The 23,880-nt window shown below is 38.7% G+C and overlaps 1 protein-coding gene and 1 pseudogene across 3 annotated transcripts in view; both read right to left on the reverse strand.

Annotated features, from left to right (window-relative positions):
• Nucleotides 1-2,673: 2,673 nt before the first annotated feature.
• Nucleotides 2,674-3,427, reverse strand: LOC102725571 (ras-related protein Rap-1A pseudogene; annotated as a pseudogene).
• A 1,197-nt stretch (nt 3,428-4,624) lies between these two features.
• Nucleotides 4,625-23,880, reverse strand: part of FMO5 (flavin containing dimethylaniline monoxygenase 5) — a 30,639-nt gene continuing 11,383 nt past the window's right edge. For 2 of the 3 annotated variants that reach the window (XM_081815808.1, XM_081815806.1), the window contains exons 3-9: nt 20,718-20,906; nt 18,126-18,288; nt 17,193-17,335; nt 14,010-14,209; nt 10,144-10,496; nt 8,466-8,538; nt 4,625-6,581 (exon numbers count right to left, since the gene is read on the reverse strand). In XM_081815808.1, the coding sequence (XP_081671934.1) occupies nt 6,236-6,581; nt 8,466-8,538; nt 10,144-10,496; nt 14,010-14,209; nt 17,193-17,335; nt 18,126-18,288; nt 20,718-20,906 (1,467 nt within the window). In that variant the 3' untranslated portion in view covers nt 4,625-6,235. The remainder of the gene's footprint in view (nt 6,582-8,465; nt 8,539-10,143; nt 10,497-14,009; nt 14,210-17,192; nt 17,336-18,125; nt 18,289-20,717; nt 20,907-23,880) is intronic. The other variant, XM_081815809.1, reaches the window with a different exon arrangement.

Consider the following 23,880-nt stretch of genomic DNA (forward strand, 5'->3'; position numbering starts at 1 on the left):
TAGGTCCCTGGCAGTCGGTACTGCCTCTTTTTCTTTTTGTTGAGGTGATTTTTTCCGTCTTGTCATTTTGTCCAGAGGAGAATAGATGAATGAGAGAACAAAATGCTAACAGGGTAACAACGTTCCCAGAAAATATACTCTAAACAAATTAGAAAAGACCTGAAGCAGTGGGAAAAGAAAGGGAAAGAGAGAAAAAAGAAAAAGAAAAAAAAAAGGAAAAGAAAAAGAAAAAGATAAAGATAAAAACAGAAAAAAACAAATAAAAAAACAGAATGTGATCAAATATGATCTGGCTGGTATAGATCAGTGCCACACACTAGATTTGGTATTTGGTCTGTTAGAAGAAAGTGCCTCCCAAAATTTTAAAGAAAGAGAAACTTATATATGTACAAAAATAAGGGTTGATATGATGAAGGGATGGAATATGACTGTAAAGATGGAAATTATAAAAAATTTTATAAAAGGAATTGATAAGAAGTTGTTTGAAAAAAGAAAGAAGAGGATTTAAAAAAAGAGAGAGAAAAAAAAGGGAGAGAATGTGATCAGGCAGGGGAGTAGAAAAAAACCATACAATAGAGATTTAGGGTATATTTTGATCTGTTAGAAGAAACTATCTCAAAATTTCAAAGAGAGAACAACTTATGTATATATGCCAAAAATACGGGTAACTACTATGAAGGGATAGAATATGGCTCTAAAAATGAAAAATAAAAATGAAAAATAAAAAAATTTTTTTTAAAAAGAAATTGATGTTGGTTGAAAAAGGGAAAAAGAAAAATTAAAAAAAAAAAGAAAAAGAGAGTTAAAAAAAAATTAACTTTGAAAGACTAAAGAATCATGGTAAAAAAGCCATGAATTCTATGTGCATTATTCCCCTAACGCTGGAGTTCTGCCATTCTCATTGATTGGTAAACTTGGTCTTGGCTGGCTGTTCTCGCTGATCTTCTGGGGGAGGGGCCTGTTGCCGTAGTTTCCAAATGTCTTTGCCAGAGGCGGAATTGCCCCGCCCTTGTCTGGTCCGGACTAAGTAATCTGCTCGGGTTTGCTCTCTGGAGCTTTTGTTCCCTGTGAGCTTTCCCTACAGCTTTGGAGGCAGAGAGTGAAAATGGCGGCCTCCCAATCTCCATCCCGGAGGAGCTGAGAACTCAGGCCCGCTCCTCATTGAGCCCCCAGAGAAAAGTCACCAGTCACTCCCGTCTCCCCGGTCTCCGGCCACACTCTATGTTCACCTGGCCTGTGACTGCGCGTTTCTATCTCTGGCACCCGACCCTGTGTGGAGTCTCCAAACCCAGCAGATCCCTGCAGTGCGCTCCTGCGCCGCTCCTCCTGGGGTAGGAAGGTGAGTCTCCCCAGATCTGCTGCTTGTTGGGTCCCTGCTGGAGGAGCAGTGGCCCGACTGTGCCACAGATCATGGTTTATGGCAACCCCGAGCTGAGAGCCCGCGCCTGGGCTCTGTCTCTGCAGCCGGCTTCCCCTCTCCGATACCTGGGAGCTCGGCCACACTCAGGCACCCCCAGTCTTTCTGTGACCCCGAGGGTCCTGAGACCACACTGTCCCACGAGGGTTCCACCCCCCGCTTAGCCACCGGAGTGACATCCCCCAGTGGAGCAGACTTCTAAAAGTTCTGATTTTATGCTCCGCGGTTCTATCACTTGCCAGAAGCGGCCGACGGAGGCCCCCTCCCCTGCCGTCTATCCTCCCGAATATCGCCTCGGATTCACTTCTCTGCACGTCCTACCTTCCAGAAAGTGGTCGCTTTTCTGTTCAGAGAGTTGTTGCTCTTCTTTTCTTCGATCTCCTGTTGAGTTCGTAGGTGTTCAGATTGTTTTGATCCCTATCCAGCTGACTTCCTGAGAGGAGACAAAATCCAGGTCCCCTACTCCTCCACCATCTTGTTCTGCCCCCAATGAGCATTTTTTAAAAAAATAATATTTCTTTAGTTTTTTTAAATGTACTAAGATTTAATCATTCATAAAAGCTGTAATTTAATCTGACAGTAAAACACAAGAAGTAATATTAGAGTTGGTTTTGTATATTATATATTTTAGCTTTGAAAGCCACAGAAATCAGTTATCTCAGGTTTTTTTTCCTATAAAAGACCCATTTTTCAAAGCTTTATGTACAATTTTAAGTAGAATATAAAGACAGAATGATATTTCATAATTTTTAAAATACAAAATGAAGCCAATGACTCAAAAAGTTGTCTGCTACAATGAGTTTGAGGGGAAATTTCATAATCTATATAATTATAGATATAAGTATAATGGTTCAACTTTTTAGTGTTTGACAGGGTGAAATCATGACAAAAAGGCCAATATGAGGGGTGCCTAGGTGACTTGATTGGGCATCTGATTCTTGGTTTTGGCTCAGGTCATAATCTTGAGGTCATGAGATCAAGCCCTGTGAAGGGCTCCGCGCTCAGCATGGAGTTGGCTGGGGATTCTTGCTCTCCCTCTCCCACTGCCCCTCCCCCCGCTCAGCCGGCTCTCTCTCTCTCTCTCTCTCAAATAAATAAATAAATCTTTAGAAAAAAAGGTCAGTATGAAATCATTTGATTATACTAGCAATATCTAGCATTTAAAATGCATCCATGCTCTTTTGTATGATATTAGAGTTAAGTATATTTATTTTCACATCTGTTATAAGTGCTATTTCAAAGGAGAAATACTATTGTCTTATTTTCCAAGAGCTATACAGAGAGCATTTGTTTTTTTTCTCCAGAGAATTTGTGGAAACCAATATAAGATTTCAGTTATTCACAAAATGTATAAAACAGGAGAAGCCTGTTCAGATTTAATTTTTGAAGTCTGGAATGCTGGCACTTCCCAGTTAGGCACCAGCTCATTCCTGTAATCTGGCCCAGGATTACTGCTTACTGGGGGTCTAAAGCAGCAGACATGACTTCTTTTTAGGCTTCTTCTTTTCCACTGGTGTTTTTCTATTTATCTGTTTTGACCAGTTCATAAAATATCTCATTAATGTTGATCTTTGACTTTGCAGAAGATTCTAAAAAGGCACAGTCACGCCACTGTCATGCTAAATTCTGACCTGTTCTTTGCCAACTATTCCCTCATATTCCGGGTCACATTTATTGCCAACCAAAATCTCTGAAACATCTTCTGTGCCCTTTACCCATCAAATGGTCCTGTAAGTCATTAAACGTGGGCTGAGCTGTAGTAGAATATGCTTGTGCAAATCCTTGGCTGGTCTTCATATACAAATCCCTCATCACTGTAAATTTCTCTGTCCTGCTGGGTCCAGGATTTCGAGCATACACTTTTGGCAATCTACTTCAACTTGACTTCTGTAGGAATCTTCTATCATTGGGTCATATTTTTCAACAAAAATTCCAGGAACAAACTGAACTGTCAGAGCAGACTTCCCATGCCTCCTATAAACCAAGGGCCACTAGCTTGTACTCTTGCATCATGTGGTCTGTTTAAATACTGACGGTCTACTCAGTGCTATTGAAGGTGCAGTGAGACGCACACTGTTATATACAGGATGACCACCCTCTGATCCAGTGTCCCACTTCTGGGAATCTATGCCCCCCCCACCCCACCCAGGTCCGGGCCTCCCCCCCGCCCCCCACAGTGGCTCCTGCTCTGGTTCTGCACAGTGGTGGCAGCAGCGGCCGCACCCCCAGAACACACTCACCCACCTCATATTTGTTACTTAATTTTCTTCTTATGTTCCAGTTCCTATCCAGGATACATTACATTAGGTCATTTATTTTGTTGCTCAGATTGTTTTGCCCTTGGCCATTGCGACCACTTTCAGTTGGCTTCTGTATCCCTTTGAAATACCCCTATCAGTTTGCTTTTTGAGCACTTTCTTAGTTTCTGGCACAACAAGAATGTGTGTGTGTGTGTGTGTGTGTGTGTGTGTAATATAATGGGAAATGATATAATGGGAAAGTGATACAACCTTTCAACATAATTAGAAAAGCAAGGTATGGTATATTAATGAAGATTAGTACACAATCATCAGCAACTAGGGCTTTGTATCTTGAGTTGTTTTTAGTTCAGTTTCCTGTTCATATCTTACTTTTGGCTTGGTTTAGAAGTTAACCAATGATTTTTTTTTTTCAGTAACCTTGCATATTGTAAGTAAAATGAGAGAGTCAATGAATTTAGAATGACACACTTTTTACTTAAAAGAGGAAACTGGGATACTTATTGATATTGTATTATCAAAGGATTGTTCATTCAATAAGCTTACATGTTAAAAGAGGCAAATTTATATGTTAAAAGAAGAAAATGAAAAAGAAGCAAGCAACGTTTAATTTACTTTTGAACTAGAATAATCTGCAGATTGTAAGATACTAGGTCTATTTTTATAGATGATAAATCATCAGTATCACAAGTTTTAGGGAAGGAAAAAGACCTAAGAAGTAATATTATGTCTCAGTTCTCTAAATCTCAAAAGGAATTTCCACAGGTAAATTAGGCCAAATGGCATGGAACTGGGTATAGAGTTCAATGATTAGGAGGAAGTTGTAGTTCTCACATAGGAGTCTGGTTCTCCTATGTGTATTCACACTGGGAAAGATAATACTTTCTAAGGTTGTTCCTTGTTCACATTTATCCTTTTGTTAAATAATAGGCAGCAATGCTAAAATGTATTGCAGAACAGTTTATTTATGAATATAAGACTGGCTGGTACATCCAGTATCATTCCTGATGAAATTCGGTGTGCCTAACAGTTAACACTTACTTAACTTTGTGAGACAAAAACAGAACAAATCTTCTACAAATGAGAAAAAGGAATCAACAGCAGTCCTAGGACATAAATGGAAGTCCCTGCTTTTCATTTCATTTGCTCTGTTTTTCAGAACTACATTGTATGACATTAAAGAACTGTTATAAGCAGAATGTCCCTATATTTAGTTAACATCAATCCTATTTATTTATTTATAATTTATTTTTTAGAGAGGGGAATGGGGAATGAGAGAGGGAGAAGGAGAATCTTAAGCAGACTTCACACCCAGCATGTGAGCCTGCTGCAGGATCTCACAACCCTGAGATCATGACCTGAGCCGAAATTAAGAGTTGGACACTCAACCAACTGAGCCACCCAGGCACCCCTCAAACCTGTTTTTTTTTTTAAGATTTTATTTATTTATTTATTTATTTGACAGAGAGAGAGACAGCAATAGAGGGAACACAAGCAGGGGGAGTGGGAGAGGGAGAAGCAGGCTTCCCCTGAGCAGGGAGCCTGACATGGGGCTTGATCCCAGGACCCTGGGACCATGACCTGAGCTGAAGGCAGACGCTTAACGACTGAGCCACCCAGGTGCCCCTTAATCCTGTTTTAATACATAAATGACCTCTTTGAATACGTACTACTTAGATTCTGTGTGTGTGAGGGAGTAGAGAGGAGAAAGTAGGAGTAAAGGATGACAAATCAAATCACATACATAGGCCATACTACAAAAGTTGGCAGCTACGGATCTAAGACAAAGTCGTATTGGATCCTAATATGGGAACTAAGAGATCAAAAGAAGATAGGACAGCTAACTTAAAATCCCAAATTTTTCAACCAAGTTGAACCTATTGGCAGATGCTAGATTATTAGAATGACCCATGAGCCTAGAAAGCTGAAGAAAGTTTTCTCATTGAAAAAATAAAGACATGCTGCTTAGGGGAAAAGAGTATCACACATACTAGTGAGTAGCTAGTGAAATAAAATGGTTAAGTGTTTATATATCTTATCTTAGATGTATACAAGACCATTATTTCTCTTATCTGTCAGGAGATATACATTTAGTTACAATATTAAAAAAAAACAAAAGATTGAGCTTCTAATAGAAAACCAAATCCTATCAGCTACAGAATTACATGGAGTCACCCATTTCTTATACAGATATTGACTTTTGCTCCCCACCATAATATTTGATAAATGAAAACAAACATTTATTAAGCACATACCACATGTAAAGAAGTCTGCTAAGGACAAACAAAGATGGCTAAAAGAATACCTGTGCTCATAGTCCAGGGGTTACTAAAAGGAAAAAGTGATGGGTCATGAAAGGAAGGGAGGGAAATCAATATGAATGAAAAGCTAGCATCTCACTCTAGGGAAAAGAGGACAGAGGATTAATGCTTTGGCAAAAGCAATAAAAGTAGATTCCTGGGCAATGTGAAGCTGAGGGTTGTTCAATCTCATCAGATTCTTAAGGCATCTGTAGATCCAATTTTCCAAAAAAAAACTAGGGCAATGACAAATGGGACAGCTAAAAGTAGGTCATAAGTATAGCAAAGAAAATAACAGCCAGCATAAACCTGGCCATTGTTATTGTTGAAGTCATGGAATTACTGCTTTCAATCACTCTAGTCATCATTGGCTTCCTGATACGATCTTCTGTGGTGAGGATAGCTTTTCGGGCTCCATTCCATTTTCCAGGGCCTTGAAGACGATACTGGATTGGAGTGCAGGGTCCCCAAAATAGCTGTACTGCCAATTTGGGGTCAGTGAAAGCCAGAGACAGCAGATTGGGCCTGACGCCCACCAGATCAGCAAGCTCTTCCATGGTATCTATATAGTCTCCCTGAATGGTATGGCGTTGGCTCTCCACATACCTGAAGCAGAGAAGACAAAAGCCATGGCCTATCAACAATTCAATCAATCAATCAATCAATCAATTATTCAATGCTTCTGAGTGCCTGTTATTGGCTCCCATATTCGGCTAGGAGCTGTAGAAAACAGAGAAGAAAGACAAGACATTGTCTCCAACCTTAAGGACCTTATATAATCTACTGGAGGATAGAAGATAGATACACATGAAGCAGAAAAGAATATAAGAGTTTTGGTACATTGTGTAGTTTTAGATTGCTAAATATAAATGTTAGAAGAGGGTAGTTAAAATAGAGCAATTGGTCCTTGAAGGATGTGGAGGATATATCTGATAGCAAACAGTGAAGTGTTACAAGTCAGGGGAGCAGTAGAATGAAGGAATAAAGTAGGAATGAGTATGGAATATGAGCATGGAATATCTATGGGTGCTACCTACAGTAGAGGAGGCATGTTGTGGAAAACAAGGATGGATAGAAAGAGACAAATATAGCATATCCAGATACAGAGGACTCTGATGTTATGAGAGAACTCACCACAAAAATTCTCAAGTTTGGGATCTTCAATTGTTTATGAGGGCAGTGGTAGTGGGCTCCACAGAGCAGGACTTCCCAGGGCCAGTGCTAATTTGGGGTACTGAAAGGAGGGGGAGGATGACTCATCCCACTAGAGGAAGTGGCCCTCCACACAGAATCAGATGGAGTGATAATACTAAGTACAGATTTGAAGAGCTAGAACTTTTTAGGGGGAAAATGTGGTAACAGATACTTGTGGGAGGAGTGGGATTTAGAGAGCTAACTGGTAACTTTTTACTTCCTATAAGGAAAATAAAATAAAGAACAGTAGGACAGAAAGGACGAGGACAGCCAAGTCAAATTAATTGAGATTAGATGGGATAACTTGAGGAATCCAAAAACAAGGACAGGAAAAAATGATAGAAAATATTTTGAGGTAGAATTGGTGAGATGGAATTCTAGAGGAACTAACAGATGGCCAAATTGGAATTTATTGAAATGGGACTAATTTTATAGAAATGGGACTAGACAGGAAAGAATTTTGAGAGCTTCCCCTTATGGATATTATGTTGGCTTAAGGGTCTGTAGGCATGCATTTATCCTATAGTAGTGAGTCAAGAGCTGAGTATCCATGGTTTCACAAAAGGGATTCACTATACCAGCCTTGTAGGGTTGTTGCAAGGATTAAATAAACTCATGCATATAAAACACTTTGTGTACATAGATGACCCTTAATAAAGGTTACTGGAGACTGCTCACAGTCAGAGGGTAGTTAGACAAGAATAAGTCAAAGGGAAGAGAGGAGGAAAGTTGAAATAGGATAGTTTACTGCCAGAAAAGCAATAATAAATATTATCTAAATCCTTAAAATAACACAAGGAAGATTAAATATAATACAATAAGGGCATGTGGGTGGCACAGTTGGTTGAGTGTCTGACTCTTGGTGTCACCTCAGGTTTTGATCTCAGAGTCATGAGACTGAGCCCTGAGTTGGGCTCCACCTGCAGGGTGGAGTCTGCTTGAGACTCTCTCCCTCTCACTTTGCCCCTCCCTGCTGCGTGCTCGCTCACTCTCTCTCTCTCATATAAATAAATAAATCTTTAAAAAAATTAATAAATATAGTATAACATCACTCTAATTAAGAACTAAGTTGGGGTGCCTGGGTGTCTCAGTCGTTAGGCGTCTGCCTTTGGCTCAGGTCATGATTTCAGGGTCCTGGGATCCAGCCCCACATCGGGCTCCCTGCTTGGCAGGAAGCCTGCTTCTCCCTCTCCCGCTCCCCCTGCTTGTGTTCCCTCTCTCGCTGTCAAAAAATAAATAAAATCTTAAAAAAAAAAAAAAAAAAGAACTAACTAAGTAGAAAAATTAACCACATACCTTTTAGCAATTTCCTCTTGAGCCTTAGTTATTTCTGCTTTCATTTCACTTTGTGAGGGCAATGTCTTTAGCCCTAAAGAGGAAAATCAAAATTTTAAGTGTAAAATTACCTCACTGGGAATAATAATCCTATTAACAATCACTATGCCATGCAGAACTCAAAGAAATACAGGATAATTTTCTGTACCCAAGGAGGTTATAATTCACTAGATCACCTTACCCCATCATCACCACAATATGACATTAACAACAGTAACTTACTCCATTCTACTTTGTCTTTGGAAGATATTTCTCCTATTCTACCTTCTAACCAATACCTTCCTCCTCCCTAACATCATCTTCCTATTTGGGAAATTAAATAATGGACATGAGGAGATAATAAATGGTCCCAAAAGTATATGAAAAATAAAGAAGGAAGTAAAAGGGCAGGGTGGGGGAACCACGCCCACATTTGTACTCTTTGTAATAAACAGGCTTTATACCACAGGGAAAGAAGGAAAAATTCTTGATCCCATTTTATGCCTAAAGTCCTATAAAGATCAGCTTTTTCCTATTCTGCTTGGATTCTTCACAATTTCAGAGGCAGCCCATTCCATCTTGATACGGCAATAGCTGACCAAAAAAAAAAAAAAGGTTGGTGTGTTTGTTTTTAATGTTAAGCTGATTTTGTGCAACCCTCAAAGTTTCACTCCTTGGTTCTGGTTCAACCCTTTGAAGTGATACTGAGCAAATCAGATCCTTCTGCCATGGGACATTCTTCAAACCTTCGAAGGGAACGCTCATATTGCCCCTGAATCTTATCTTCTCTAGGTAAACCTCTCTGGCTCCTTCAGTTGTAGTTCAAATGTTGTTTTTAAATCCCTTAACCATTCTTGTCTCTCTCCTTTTCATGCACCCCAGTTTCACTTTTAAAATATGTCTTTGGGAAAAGTAAAATAAAATAAAATAAAATAAAATAAAATAGGTCTTTGGGTATGTGCTGACCAGTTTAGACAAGAACAATTTAAGTTCTTAGAGAAGAACAATTTAAGTTCTAGGATATTATAATTCTTTAATGCTGCTAGAGATAATTAAGCCTTTTAGAAGCTATATCATTCTCCTGACTCATATTTAGCCTATTATCCCAAACCCCAAAGTTTTTTCTCATGTTCTCCTAGCCAAAATTGAAAGAGGAGATATAAAAGGGGGAAAGTAGGAATTTGAGAGGTTGACTGTTATACATTATGGACTAGTCTTTAACTAGGTCTTAATTTTTGGCTGAAATCAAATCACACCATTTCTATATTTGCTTTTCCCTATAATGAAAGATTACATTCTTTTGCTTCACAAACATGTATCAGTTGTCTAAAATCTAGATGAGTGGATTCTACTCTGGAGTGCCCATTGGAATCAGTGGAGGAATATTTTCTCAGAGATCTTATGTCTGCCCCACTTAGATTTATCAAATAAACACCACCAGGCAAAGCATACCTATTTTGGGAAAATTTCCCAGGAGATTCCAATATATGTCTACAGTTCTAAGTTACTTTATGTTCACTCAAAAATAATTTTTGAGCACTGATTTTATGGCAGGCACTGTTACGGTCATACATACTGTTTAGCTATTTAAAAGCAAGAACATAAACATAATTAAACATACCACTAAGTAGTTAGGGAGTCAATTTGCACGGTCACTTACCTTTAAATACTTGAGTGACCCAGCGTCCTTGCAGCTCTGAAATGGGCATAATGGCACCCAAGGGCTGGATCAAGCCTATGATTGCAAGAGTTGGCTTTTCCAGGTTTGGAGGGAAGACCTTTTTATATAGGGAAATCTTGTTTTTGACTACTTGGACAGAATCTTCAAGAAAAGGGAAGGCAAAGGTATAGCCTGTGGCAAAGATGACAGCATCCACGTGGTCCTCCCTGGAGCCATCGTCAAATATGGCAGCCGTTTCTGTGAATTCCTTCACGTTTCCTTTCACCTTCACCAAGCCAGATATTATACGATTTGGCAGGTCATCATTCACCGTTGGATGTTGACTCAGAGCTCTGTAAGTGGTGATAAAGATCAGAAGAAAGAGAAATGCGGGACACAAAAAGGGGTATCAGTAACATGTCAGTAAAATTCTACGTTGATGGAGGTGGTTAAACAATATGCTAATGGTCTCCCTCTGGTCTAGCCATGAAATTTGGGAAAGCTCTAACGTATACCAGCTTGGCACAGGTTAGAATCTCAGAGCAGAAGTTGGGACCTGGATGGCATTGAAAGAGAAGACGGGGCGCTTGGGTGGCTTAGTTGGTTAAGCGTCTGCCTTTGGCTCCGGTCATGATCCCAGGTTCCTGGGACTGAGCCCCACATCGGGCTCTCTGCCAGTGGGGGGTCTGCTTCTCCCTCTGCTCCTCCCCTGCTTGTGCTCTCTCTCTCTAATAAATAAAATCTAAGAAAAAAAGAAAGAGAAGACATTGGAGAAGTAAAAGAAGAATGGTCTTATTTGAAGAGTGTATATATGGTTTCTCAAGGAATAGTAGTAATATTCTCAGTGATATGATAAGGCCACAGGCCCATAGATTCTATGCACAGATCAATAGGTCTGGAGAACTGGACTATCTGCATTCTATTGAGTCTCATTTCTAGTTTCAAAGTCCCAAGAGCTAGAATTAGACCATCATTTTCAAATGACATGTATATAGTGATTTATAGTTATAAATTGATTCTATATACCTTCACTTATTTGAGTCTCACACAAATCCAATGAAGGAGGCAGGACAGGTGTCATTATCCAAGTTTAGAGATGAGGAGATTGAGGCCTACAGAAGTGGCTTGCCCAAGGTTACACAGACTAGGATTTTAGAATTTATGTCAAATTGGTTTTCCATGAATTCCCTTGGGAGCCTCTGGGCCTGTTAAGTAGTATTTTCCTAGAGACGGCAGAGGATAAGACTGCCAAAAAAAAAAAAAAAATAGGGTTTCTAGTGTCTTGGACCTTCCTAAAAATCAGTCTGGATCCTTGGGCCCTTAGTTAATAGGCTCTGAGATTCTCAGCACAGCATGTTCAGACAGAGCTGGCCAAGCCTCAGCAACATGGCATTACTGTTACTGGTTTGTTGCATTTAGTTATGCTTTGACTCTAACCGTTAGAGTTTAGGTACAGATTCTGTTCTTATTCTGACCTCATGATTTCATCTTTCTCTGTAAGCTTACTGCTTTTCACAAACAGTACCACCATCTACATAGTCACCTAAGCCACAAAACTGGAGTCTTCTACCTGGTCACACGGGCTTTTCCCTTTCTCCACTTAGTATCTTCAGAATAGTTTTTTTCTATTTTCTATCTTACCTAGACTATTACAATTGTCTTTAGGGCCTCCTGCTCCATCCCCCTTCAGTCTATCTTCTACATCATTTTTGGAGTGGTCGTTCCAAAATGTATTTATTATTAGGTCACTCACTTGCTTGAAATCTTTCAATGCCTCTGGACTCTTCATTCCAAATGTTTTAGTTAGCAGAGTATACAAAGGTTTTTGGGTTTTTTTTTTTTCTTTTTCTAAATGTTTTATTTATTTATTTGACAGAGAGAGACACAGCAAGAGAGGGAACACAAGCAGGGGGAGTGGGAGAGGGAGAAGCAGGCTTCCCGCCCAGCAGGGAGCCCGATGCGGGACTCAATCCCAGGACCCTGGGATCATGACCTAAGCCGAAGGCAGACGCTTAACGACTGAGCCACCCAGGTGCCCCACAAAGGTTTTAATATACCTGTCTGGTGAGGCTGGAGATGTGCTCGATCACTCTTTCATCTTTGCCATTTTATTATAGTCTGGCCAAACCAGACAACATGCAAGTCCCAGAGCAAAATGTATTTTTCACTATTCTAAGACCTTGTACTTAGAATTAGAATGCTACTTCCTTACCCTACTTACTTGGCTAGCTCCTATTGTTCCATAAAGCCTCAACTGATTTTGTAACCACCAAAGTTATGGATGCTACAGTTTCCATAACTGGGTGAAATAAATGAGTGAAAGAACATAGTCTCAAAGTATCACCCCACTGATCAAAGGGAAAACATCTTTACAAAGGAGAAAACTGGTAGGTGCCACCTTATCCAAGTGATCAAATTTAACCTCATTAATACAGGATAAATTAATATGATGTGGATGCTGGTGTGATCCACCAAGAAGGTACAACATAACCTATGAATATTTGTGCCAAAATGCTTAACCAGAATATAGTAAAGGTAGGACAATTATGTGAGTCCAAATTTAGAGATTTTCTATAAAACAGTTGGCTCAATTCTTTTAAAAAAGCTTATGTCAAAAAATGGTAAATTATTTCAGATGAAGAGAGACTAAAGAGACCTGACAGTTAAATGCAATTGGGTAATACCTGAAAGGATCCTAGATTTAAAAATAAGAGAGCTGTAAATAATATTTTTGGGAAAATTTAGAAAATTTGAATATGTGATATATTAGATTATATATATAAAATTGTATTTTATCAATGCTGAATTTCCTTGTGGGCACTCTGTTACGTTTATGTGGGAGAATGCCCTATTTCTTAGGCAATATATGTTGAAGAATGTAGGGCAAAGTGTCTTAGTGACTGTGACTTACTCTCAAATGGTTCAGGAAAAATATGTATGTATGCATCTATGGATGGATGGATGCTGTATATGTGGGGATTTATCTATTTTCAGAGAGAGGGAGAGAGAGAAAGCAAATGTAGCAAACTGTTGATAGGTGAATCTAAGTGAAAGGTATATGGGTCCTCATTGTACTTACTATTTTGGAGTAAGTAAATCTGAACATTAAAAAAAATAAAGAGTTGGAAAAAAGCATTTAAAATCAGCCTCTAGAAATGCTTTCACAGTCTATCTCCTTGACTGTGTGAGGTCTCCCATAGTTCATACCCCCAGAACACTCCATGCATTTATCATACTCTATTGCCTGCCTTCTCCTTAGAGTTCTTAAGGTAAGATCCATTTCTCGAGTCTGACATTTATTTCTTGTGTGACCTCAGACGAACTAGTTTCTCGAGGTGTCAGTTTTTATATCTGCAAAATAGAGATTAAAAAAAATACTTCTAACCTGTAGGGTGTGAGGATTAAATGAGATCATACATGGAACTCATTTAGCAATGTGCTTGTCTTATAATAAGTCCTCAGAAAAGTAAGGTCTTATTTGTATTAGTATTACTATTAGGTCTTTAGTCTCTGTATTCTCATGTGCAGTATAATGCTTGGCTCATAATAGGTACTCAATGTTTGTGGGATGAATGAATGAATTATACACTGCCATCTGCTACCATTTGGTTGTTACTGGGTATTGTGTAGAAAGAACTTATATCTGAGGAAATGATCAAATGGTTAATGCCAAGGAGAATCATAGGCTGAAGATTACAGATTACAGTAGATCTTGGACTTCTATAAGGCGCAAAGTAGAAATCTGATCTCAGATCTGTGGATTTTCTCCATGTATGGGTAGAAGTAGCTCTACGATTAGCCTGTGTGAACAGTCCTTATTCTTGTGCCTTGGGCATCACTGCCCCACTCCCATCGTGGCAACATACCTGTGTTTAGGCTTTAGGCCAAACATCTTGTGGTCAAACCTTTGGTTCATCTTTTTCTCCAAAAAACTGTTTACTAATGATTGACCACAAATCTTCGAAAGAAAATGCTTATATCGAGAAGAGAATAACACATCAAAAGGATAACCATAGTCTGCTACACGATTCAGGATCCAAGCCCCTCTCCTGGTGCTGAGGAAAACCTGGGGCATGGGGGAAAAAATTGTTTGCTTTTGTCATTCTCTGCTCATAATCCTTTAATAGCACCCCACTCTCTTCAAGATTAACTTCAAACTCATTTGTCAGTCTTTTTAGTCCCTGTGCAATTTTTTTTTTATATCCTGCAATTTACCTTTTCAAACACTAAGAATACAATTAAATTAGTACACTCACTGACCAAGAATGTGTCTTTCAATCACCACTGCATTTCTGTTTAATGTCATTATGCCTCCTTGAAAAGCCACCTATTTTCTTAATTCTCCAAAGCCTATTTATTGTTAAGATCCAGATAAGTGTGCCTCCTCCATAAGACACCACTGACCGTTCTGCTTGACAATTTTCTCTCCATCCTTTGAACTTCTCTAGCACTTAACCTGCCCAACTCTTGTAAAATCAAGGAGCAGTAGAACTGAAAGCAATCAGATGTCATTTAATCTAAAACCCTCAGTCTCTTTTGCCTTTGACATTATTTGCATTATTACCAAAAACCCCTGTTATTTATCATGTATACTGATATTAAATTTTTTACACTTCTGTCTCTGCAAATGTGTTTCACCCAGGGTGGGAGGTACAGAAGAGACATCTTTCAGTCTCTCCAACACATCATCATTGCTTCTATTTATTGAGAATTGTGACCTGTAACCCACTGTGCCAGGTCCTTTAATCTATATTCTTACTCAATCAATACAACAACCTCTTGAAGTAGGTATTATTATCCCCATTTTACGGATGAGAGGCATGGAGAAAATGCATAGCTTGCCTGAAATCATACAGTTAGTAAGTGGCAGAGTTGAATTTCCAGCCCAGGTCTGATGACCCCAAAGCCTGTGCTTGAAGAAGTGTTTCATTGATTATTTAACGGTAAAACTGCAGATCACTAGTAGAACAACAGGAAGCTGGTCAGTTTTTAGGTGCCCTCTGCTGGCTAAAGTCCATGTTCAGAGCTGATAAACTTTTGACATTCAATTACCTGGTGAAAGTATCACTTTCTCTACAAAACTCTCTGGAGATAGTTTCCAGAATTGTAAGGTACATGAGTACCTGCTCTATGGTCTTTTGTCTATAAACTCTCATATAAAAAGGTGACCAGTCTACAGAGGGATAATAATGTACTTCACTCATACATTCTCTCTGATGGTAACCTTACACACTCTGATGATTAAGCACAGTTGAAAGAGCATTTTTGGTCTTAGGAATCACACAGCTTTGTGTGAAGTCTGTATAACTTTTGTTATATAAGTTATATTGTGAGTAAATGCTCAGAGTCTCAATTAAAAGATTCCCTATGTATAAAGTAGTGACAATAATACATCCCAAGGCTGTTGTGAGAATAGTGCACCACCTGCAAAGGGTGGGACATATAGTAAACACTCAATAAATGCTTAATGGCTTTCGTCATACTTCTCATTTCAGTTTTCCATGTATACCTTGTTTTAAGCAAACACCGTATTTACAAGTCTGGATTTATACGAAAAAAATGTAAGGAACGTTGTTTTATAAGAAATGGGTGTTTTCTCTTCACAAAAGCGTTTTATCACAAAATTTATTATACTCAAACTTCCTTGATATACTGAAACTTATAGGTCCCTTTAAACTTTTTGATCTGCAAACAAATTCTAATAAACACAATTTAATATGTAAAGCAAAAAGTTAGAACCCGGCAACTGAGTTTGTTTGGCTTGCATCAGTGGTGTGCTGAGGTCAGCCCTGCCGTGCAGACGTGGTTGTACAGTGTGTTGTCCCCAGGCCTTCTCAGACACAGCCACCTTATCTCCATCCACTCTGGATGCTTCCTTTGGCAATCTACAGTTCCTCAGTGCATGGAAGGCCCAGCTCCCTTATAAGTGACCACGTGATAAGCCAGTGATATTCATATTAAAGAAGACTCATGCTTTGGGTCCCCATCATATACCTTGCACACTCTTTTATCATAACACCTATACAAATTTTTACCCTTTTTTGTTTATATACCTATTTCCTGATCAAGCTTGTTGAATTAATTTATAGGGCAACATATTAAATTACTTTTGTGGCAATAGATGGGGATAATACTGAGAAGTGTTACTGAATGGAGTTTCTGGGTAAAGTCATGGCATTAAACTTCTATTTTAAAAAGATTTTAAACATATTTGTGGAGAAACACAGCTTAATTAAAGTTACTGGGAAATGACCACTTACCTATTGCCAATAAAGTTATTCAATACAGACATGAATAACAAGATATAAAATGATATGTCTTTTTCTAGGAATTTATAATGAAGACATTTTCTTTCCAGCTCAAAATCTATGCTCCAAAAAACAAAACAGCTCAGGTCTTTTTTTTTTTTTTAACACTGGAGTGCAAATTTGGAACCCAAAAAACAAAACAAAACAAGAAAACTCTAGGACATAGAAATTGCTTTAGAGTGAATGTCATTCTGATACCTAACTGTATGCAAAGGCTGGGGTGAACTCCTTGCACATGCTACAGCGTGGATGCTTTTCATACCAATATCCACGTTGTCTTTGGAAAGATTAGACTGTTTCTATTTTCCATTTGGGGAGTGAAGAGGAAAATTCCCCCACCATCCTCTGAGTGCAAAGCCTTCCGCTAAACCAGTGTGCTTTCCTTCATATGAGAGTGTGGCACTTCCGCTAGCCTAAACAGGAGCCACACTCTGAATGCTGCTTTCGACCAAGTTCCCCAGGCAACTGCTTGGTCTTCAAAGTCAGAGGCATACTCAGAAGAGACAGCTGATTGAGATCATTGGGATTCTTTAGTGTGAGGTCAACGGGAATGATGGGAATCTAACAGGGAACATTGGCTCCATCATATCATGGTCATAATGTTGCCAACTGAGGCAATGGAGCCAAGCCCTATGTTTGCCATTGGCACGGATGGGCTATGTGCAGAGGCATTCGTACTCTCTGTTGGGTCTACAGACTGCTTCCTTGATGAGGCAAAGTAAATAATTTACTGATTCAAACCTGCTTGGCTGTGTGGGAAATTTCCACAGCCAGATCCCCTCCAGAATTCCCAATGCCAATTATAATGACTCTCTTTCCAGTGAAAATATCTGGATTCTTATAGTCTCGGCTATGGAAGTACTGTCCTTTGAACTTCTCAATTCCTGCAAGAGAAGGGAAAAGAATTATCGGATGAGGTTTATCTGCTATCATTTGTCAAACCATTCATTTTGCTGGCAGTGTGTAGAGTTTAAGCACACATCTCCATATATTCTCCCTTTACTCAGCCGCATGCTTGCCTTTCTGAATATTTTTGCCTATTTTCTTTTCTCACAGTCTCAGAGCAGAACCTTGTGACTTCCTTACCACGGATAGTCTGCTTACCTCAGGATCTGCTTGTATTTTGGACTTGTAGACTCCCAAATCCAAACTGCTGCAGAAAACCTCCTTTCTCTTTTGTCTTTTCATATTTAAATACCTACTCCCATTTCAATTGGAGTACATATGTTTTCATATACTCTAGAGTATACTAGAGTGCTTTTTTTTTTTTCCAAAATGAAAATCCAGGTCAAAAACTATAATTAAGTTCTTTAAGTTTTCATTTCTTCCTTAGAAACTCAATATTTGTTTGTTTCCTTGATTGCTGAAAAAGTCTTTATTCAACCTAATACGGATCAACTCCATGTTCTTTCTTTTGCTCCTTAGAAAAACTAAGGTTGTTGTGAAACCAAAGATAGAGCCCTCTAATTTTTCTCTAGTCTCCAAAATTAATGTTATTTCTACCTCCCAAATGGCAGTAATCAAAGTTGCGCCAACATCTTTCAGGGGAACATGCAGAATTAGGATAAGCTTTATCATCCTTAGGTAGGAATCACTCAGGCCACAATCCTCCCATTCCTCAGAGATCGGGTCACAGGCATGGCTCAAGGGTTTCCTTCCTTGTAGGCTACTCACCAGGAAAGCTTTCCAAGGGTAAGTGAGCATTGGTGTGATGGCCAGTGCAAACCATGACTCCATCAAAGACATTTACCTCCTTTTTCCCTTCAGATTCTGTGACTACCTCCCATTGGCCTGAAGTGGAGAAATCAGGCTGCTTCTTCACACTGCACACAGTGGTCTGAAAAGAAAAGTGATAGCTACAGGAGACTAACCACAGCCAATACAGTGGACATCTTCCCTGACATGACTCTCTTTGCAGAGTGTTACACAAAGGGCTAATATCACATAATAGAGCTCATGCAGCGATATTTGATTTTCATATTCCACACACAAGAACTTCTTTGTCTGGGGCTGTGGTCAGAGTGAGAAAACTCCCATGAGGCAGGCTAAATAAAATTGTTGGCAGGTTAATGTTGCACTCTTCTCTGCTTCTAGAAAAGTGCAAATTACTCATTCTCTTAGACCATGCCCTAAGATGTCATGAGACACGTGAATAGAACTTAGGTTTCTCCTGTGCTTCTACGGCACTCCATGCACTAAATGCCTATTCCTCTCCTGACCCCCAGACATCCTGGGACCCTCTGATATCTTTTTACCCCAAGTCCTGTTCTCACTGTCTAGGCTTAAACTTGTGACTGAGTCAATGAACCTCTCTTTGGCTCCCATAAATGCCAATTTTACAAGTAATTATAAAGAAAGAGGCTGCAAGATGGGATAGTCAGTGGTATAACTTTTAGGTTTAAAAAAATATTTTTTTCTATCCAGCCTAAGGAAACATTAAGAATGTATTCCTATGTGGTTCTAGGGTCTCTGACCGTAATGTCTTGGTGGACTCCTAGAGATACCATCTCTGTACACCCTAGCCATCCTGCACTATTTAGAGTTCTTCTCTAGAAGGTTCTTGCTTTTACACAGGCTTGTGCCTCTGCACGGGTCATCTTTTATTTGTTCATTTGGCAGATTCCTACTTACCTTTCAACATTTACCTAACATATTATCTCCTCTAAAAAAACTTCCCTGGTGCCTATTGTCTCATGCCCTGATGGGTTAAACACCCTTCCTCTGAGCTAACAATATATAAATCTCTATGGCATTTATTACCCTGTAACTCTTTACTTTTATTAGTTAAATTTATAGAAATTTTTTTCTTCATTTTTATATCTTCTTAACTAGACTATGAAATCATTGACTTTTTTTTGTCTTTGTGTCTCCACTGATTAGTACGGTAACAAACTTGTTAAATGTGTTTAACAACAAGTGAAGGGAAGTCACTGAGCTATAAAAGACTTACTTTGGAAGTTGTCACTGGATATTACCACTTTATTATCATTGTTAAATAGAAAAAGTCATGATTTAGCAGAATGATCAGAAGGTAGAAGGGAGGTGGGGGTGGGGAACTGGATGCAGATGGTCAAGAGGTACAAAATTCCAGTTATAAGATAAATAAGTACTGGGGATGTAATAATGTACAATGTGATGACTATAGATAATACTGCTGTATGGTATATTTGAAAGTTTTTAAGAGAGTAGATCCTAATAGTTCTCATCACAAGGGGAAAAAAAAGGTAGAATATTTAGGCTTTTTGCCAGCTGTCAGAAATACGTGTTCTTCTATGGCCATGGTTAAAGATGATAGAAAAATCGGGCTCCTGGGTGGCTCAGTCAGTTAAGCCTGCCTTTGGCTCAGGTTGTGATCCCAGGGTCCCGGGATCAAGTCCTGCATCGGGCTCCCTGCTCCATGGGGAGCCTGCTTCTCCCTCTCTCTCTGTCTCTCATGAATAAATAAAAATAAAATCTTTGAAAAAAAAGATGATAGAAAAATCAAGGAAGACTTAACAACAGGAAGGAACCATTGAACTGATCTGATATAATCATCTTGTTTTACCAACAAGAAAATTTTTACAAACAAAACAAGAGACATCAAAGTTGAGGAACTTACTTGTCTGAAGTCACAAGTTGATTAGTGGTAGAGCAAAGACTAGAACTCAAGTTTTTGTTCCCCAATTAGTGTTCTTCCCTCTATACCAGAGTTAATTTCTTGGCTTCCTCAATAACTTCCCAATAACTGCTTCACTAGGTTGTTTGCGATCACATAAACATAATGCATTGGTGTGATCTGATGAACAATGGGTGTTATACGCAACTGATAAATTGTTGAACACTACATCTGAGACTAAGGATATGTTGGCTGATTGAATTTAAATTTAAAAAAATGCATTGGCAAGTACTTCAGAAAGTATAAAAGGGCTAAGCAGCAGCAGATAAGCTGTGGTGGACCCAGAAGTTTCCATACCTGTCAGTTCCCCTCAGTAACTGGGAAAACACTTGCCCTCATTTGTTTTATTGCAATCAAATAGTATAAAGTGAAGGAATGAGAACATTCTGGCAGGTGGCTTCTAGGATCTGCAGCCAAAATATATAGAAAAAGGACCTTTCCATGGATGTATTTCAGGCACAAAGACAAAAGAATGGAGTCTTTGTCTGGATAGGGTAGATATATGGGCATATTAAGCCAGGCTTTACACATAAGCACTGGTAAATTAAGCCACATTATTCACTTATTTTACAAACAACTTCAAACACAAAGACACCCACAAAATTCCCTACCTTAAAGCGAATATATTTTAGAAGATCAAATTCTTTGGCATACATCCTGAAATACTCGAGGACCTGGGAGTTGTGCATGAAGTTAGGATAATGATCTGGGATGGGATAGTCACTGAAGCACATCATCTCCTTAGATGTGTTGATGATCACTGATTTGTAAATACTGGCCCTTCCTTCTTCAGGATTTTCCTGCATTAAATAAGAAGCATTCATAGCAACTTGAGAATTAACTTCATGGTTTATTAACAGTCAATAAACATTTGAAAAAGTTTTCTGAAAGAAATGCCAATTAAAAAAAGTTATATAGACACACACACCCCTCCACATCTCCCAGTATTTGTGCCCTTGTGTAGTCTCTTCCCTTTGAATCTGAGTTGTCTTTGTGACTTGCTTTAGACCAATAGCATGCAGTTGGAATGATACCTGGATAGCTTCCAAGTCAGTCCTAAGTAGTCTTGCAGCTTCTGCCCTCTGTCTCTTAGAAAGCTTGATCTGGTAGAAGTCAGCAGATATGTAAGAAGTCCAACTACCTTAAGTCACCATTCTGTGAGTAAGCCCAAGTCAGACACGTGAAGAGAATGTTTGGGATACAGAGATGTGTAGCCAGCCCCCAGAAATTTGATTTATCCCAGCTGAAGTTCTAAACATGTGAACAAAGAGACCACAGCAGATATATAGTTTCAGTTGTCACCTAATTGCAATGATGTGAGGCTCCAAGTGAGAACTGCTCATCTGAATAATAGTCTTATAAATATTTTATATATTTCAAAGCCTAGATGAATTTCAAGGGTTGTTGTACACTGGCAAGACTGCGCTCCAGGAAACATTGTACTAACTTCTATTCTGTCCACATATGTTCCCATATTACCTCATTTTTTTTACTCATTTAAAAAAAATTTTTAAATTTTATTATGTTATGTAGTCACCATACAATATTTTTTACTCATTTAAAAGACTATTACTCGGTATTAGCACAAACAGAAACTTATGAAATGGGAACTTATGCTGGAGAGAGTGAAGTTAGTACAATGTTTTCTGGAGAGCAATGTGGCAAGAATATGAAAACCCTTGAAACTTACTTAGCTTTTTAAGAAATATTCAGCGTAGTAGACAAAGTTATGTTAAATGATGTTAATGATAGCATTATTTATAGAAAAGAAATAAGCTAAGTGCCTGTGATATTGTGACTTATAAGAAATATATGTTTGGTCATTCAGATGACCAAAAAATATCTCTCATATGTATTTGGGTCTTTGTATGTATTTTGCATATATATGTGGACTTGCCTACAGTTCCTGACTCGTAGCTCCCCAAACCCTTGGAATTTCCTAAGTGTTAAGAATGATAAAGATGTCTTTTGTTGTGTTAATGAAGTGACTTTTGGAAACCACTTAAGGATAGGGGCTGATTGCCAAAGGAGCCAACTAAGGGGAGCCGGGGTGGCTCAGTCAGTTAAGCATTCCACTCTTGATTTTGGCTCAGGTAGTGATCTCAGGGTTATGAGATTGAACCCCATGTTGGACTCTCCTGCTGAGCAGGGAGTCTGCTTGAGATTCTTCTCTCCCTCTCCTTCTGCCTCCCCCCACCCCACCACCACCACCACACATGCTCTCCCTCTCTCTCTCAATTAAAAAAAAAAAAAAAAAAAGAGTCAACCAAGTGATTAAAGGGCTAGAACTTTCAATCCCACCCCCACCCCCACCACCGACCTTTGGGGAGGGGAGAGAGGCTGGAAGTTGAATAAATTGTCAATGGCCATGATTTAATGATTTCATCAACCATGCCTACATAATGAAGCTTCCATAAAAATGCAAAAGGATGGGGTTTGGGGAGCTTCCAGACTGGTGAAGCTGAGGAGATATGGGGAGAGTTAGAGTACTCAGAAAGAGCACAGAAGCTCTGTGTCTTGTCCCCATACCTTGTCCTATGCATTTCTTCCATTTGGCTGTTATAAGTTATATCCTTTTATAACAAACTGGTAAACTAGTGAGTAAATGGGTTTCCTGAGTTCTGTGAGCCACTATAGCAGATTAATCAAACCCAAAGAGGGGGTCATGGGAACCTCTGATTTATAGCCAGTTGGTCAGAAGTATAAGTAATAACCTGGATTTGTGACTGGTATCTGAAGTGGGGTGCAAGTGGGTGGCCCTTTCACAACTTTAAAAGTACATATTACTGCTTCTCCATTTGGAAAATTCCTATCATTCAAGAGTCACATCAAATGGCACTTCTTTGAAGAAGACTTTTCTGTTTTCCCCACAGAGTTAGATGTCCCATTCATATCCAAGTTCTCAAAGGCAACTTAAACTTAACACTGTATTATTCTGTATATGTTTTATGACTGTGAGGTACCTGAGAATAGGATGTATATCTTATTCTTCTTTGTGTCTCTATCATCAACACAGTGCCTGATATATAGTGGATGTTCAATAAGTGCTTTGAAATGAATTAATGACTGAATTATGGAAAATGAATTTGGAGACACCTAAACTGTAATTTTCAAATCTATGTAGGAACATTGAAAATGACCTATAATATACCTTTTAGTAAAAAAAAAATTAATATTACAAAATTAAATTCACATTCTCACCATCAAATATATAAAATTATGTCTGCATGCAATGTATACTACCTATATTTACCCATGTTTATATAATTATGCATTGTAAAACCTCTCCCCTGTCAGATGGTTCTCTCTGAGTATATTTTATTTATTTTAAGCCAATAAAACTTGAAAATAGGAAAAACAAGTTGATTTATTAATGAGGTAGTAATTTTCTTTTGTTTTTGTTGAAATGTTGTTTATACAACACCCATTCATGATTTAAAAAAGAAAAACCTTCAGCAAACTAAGAATAGAAAAAAAATTTCTTCAGTTTGATTAAAAAAAAAATCTACAAAATACCCACAGCTAACATCATAACTAAATGTGAGAAAATGGACAATTTCCCCCTTAAAATTGGGAACAAGGCAAAGATGTCCTCTCTCACCATTCCTGTTCAACACTGTACTAGAAATCCTAGTTGATGTAATAAGACAAGAAAAGGAATAGTGGCTGTACCAGATTGCATTCCCACCAACAGTGCAAGAAGGTTCCCCTTTGTCCACATCCTCGCTAATACCTGTTATTTCTTGTGTTGTTGATTTTAGTCATTCTGACAGG

The sequence above is a fragment of the Leptonychotes weddellii genome, chromosome 4 (genome assembly GCF_054177405.1).
Source record: "Leptonychotes weddellii isolate Sample4059 chromosome 4, ASM5417740v2, whole genome shotgun sequence".
Taxonomy (NCBI): Eukaryota; Metazoa; Chordata; class Mammalia; order Carnivora; family Phocidae; genus Leptonychotes; species Leptonychotes weddellii.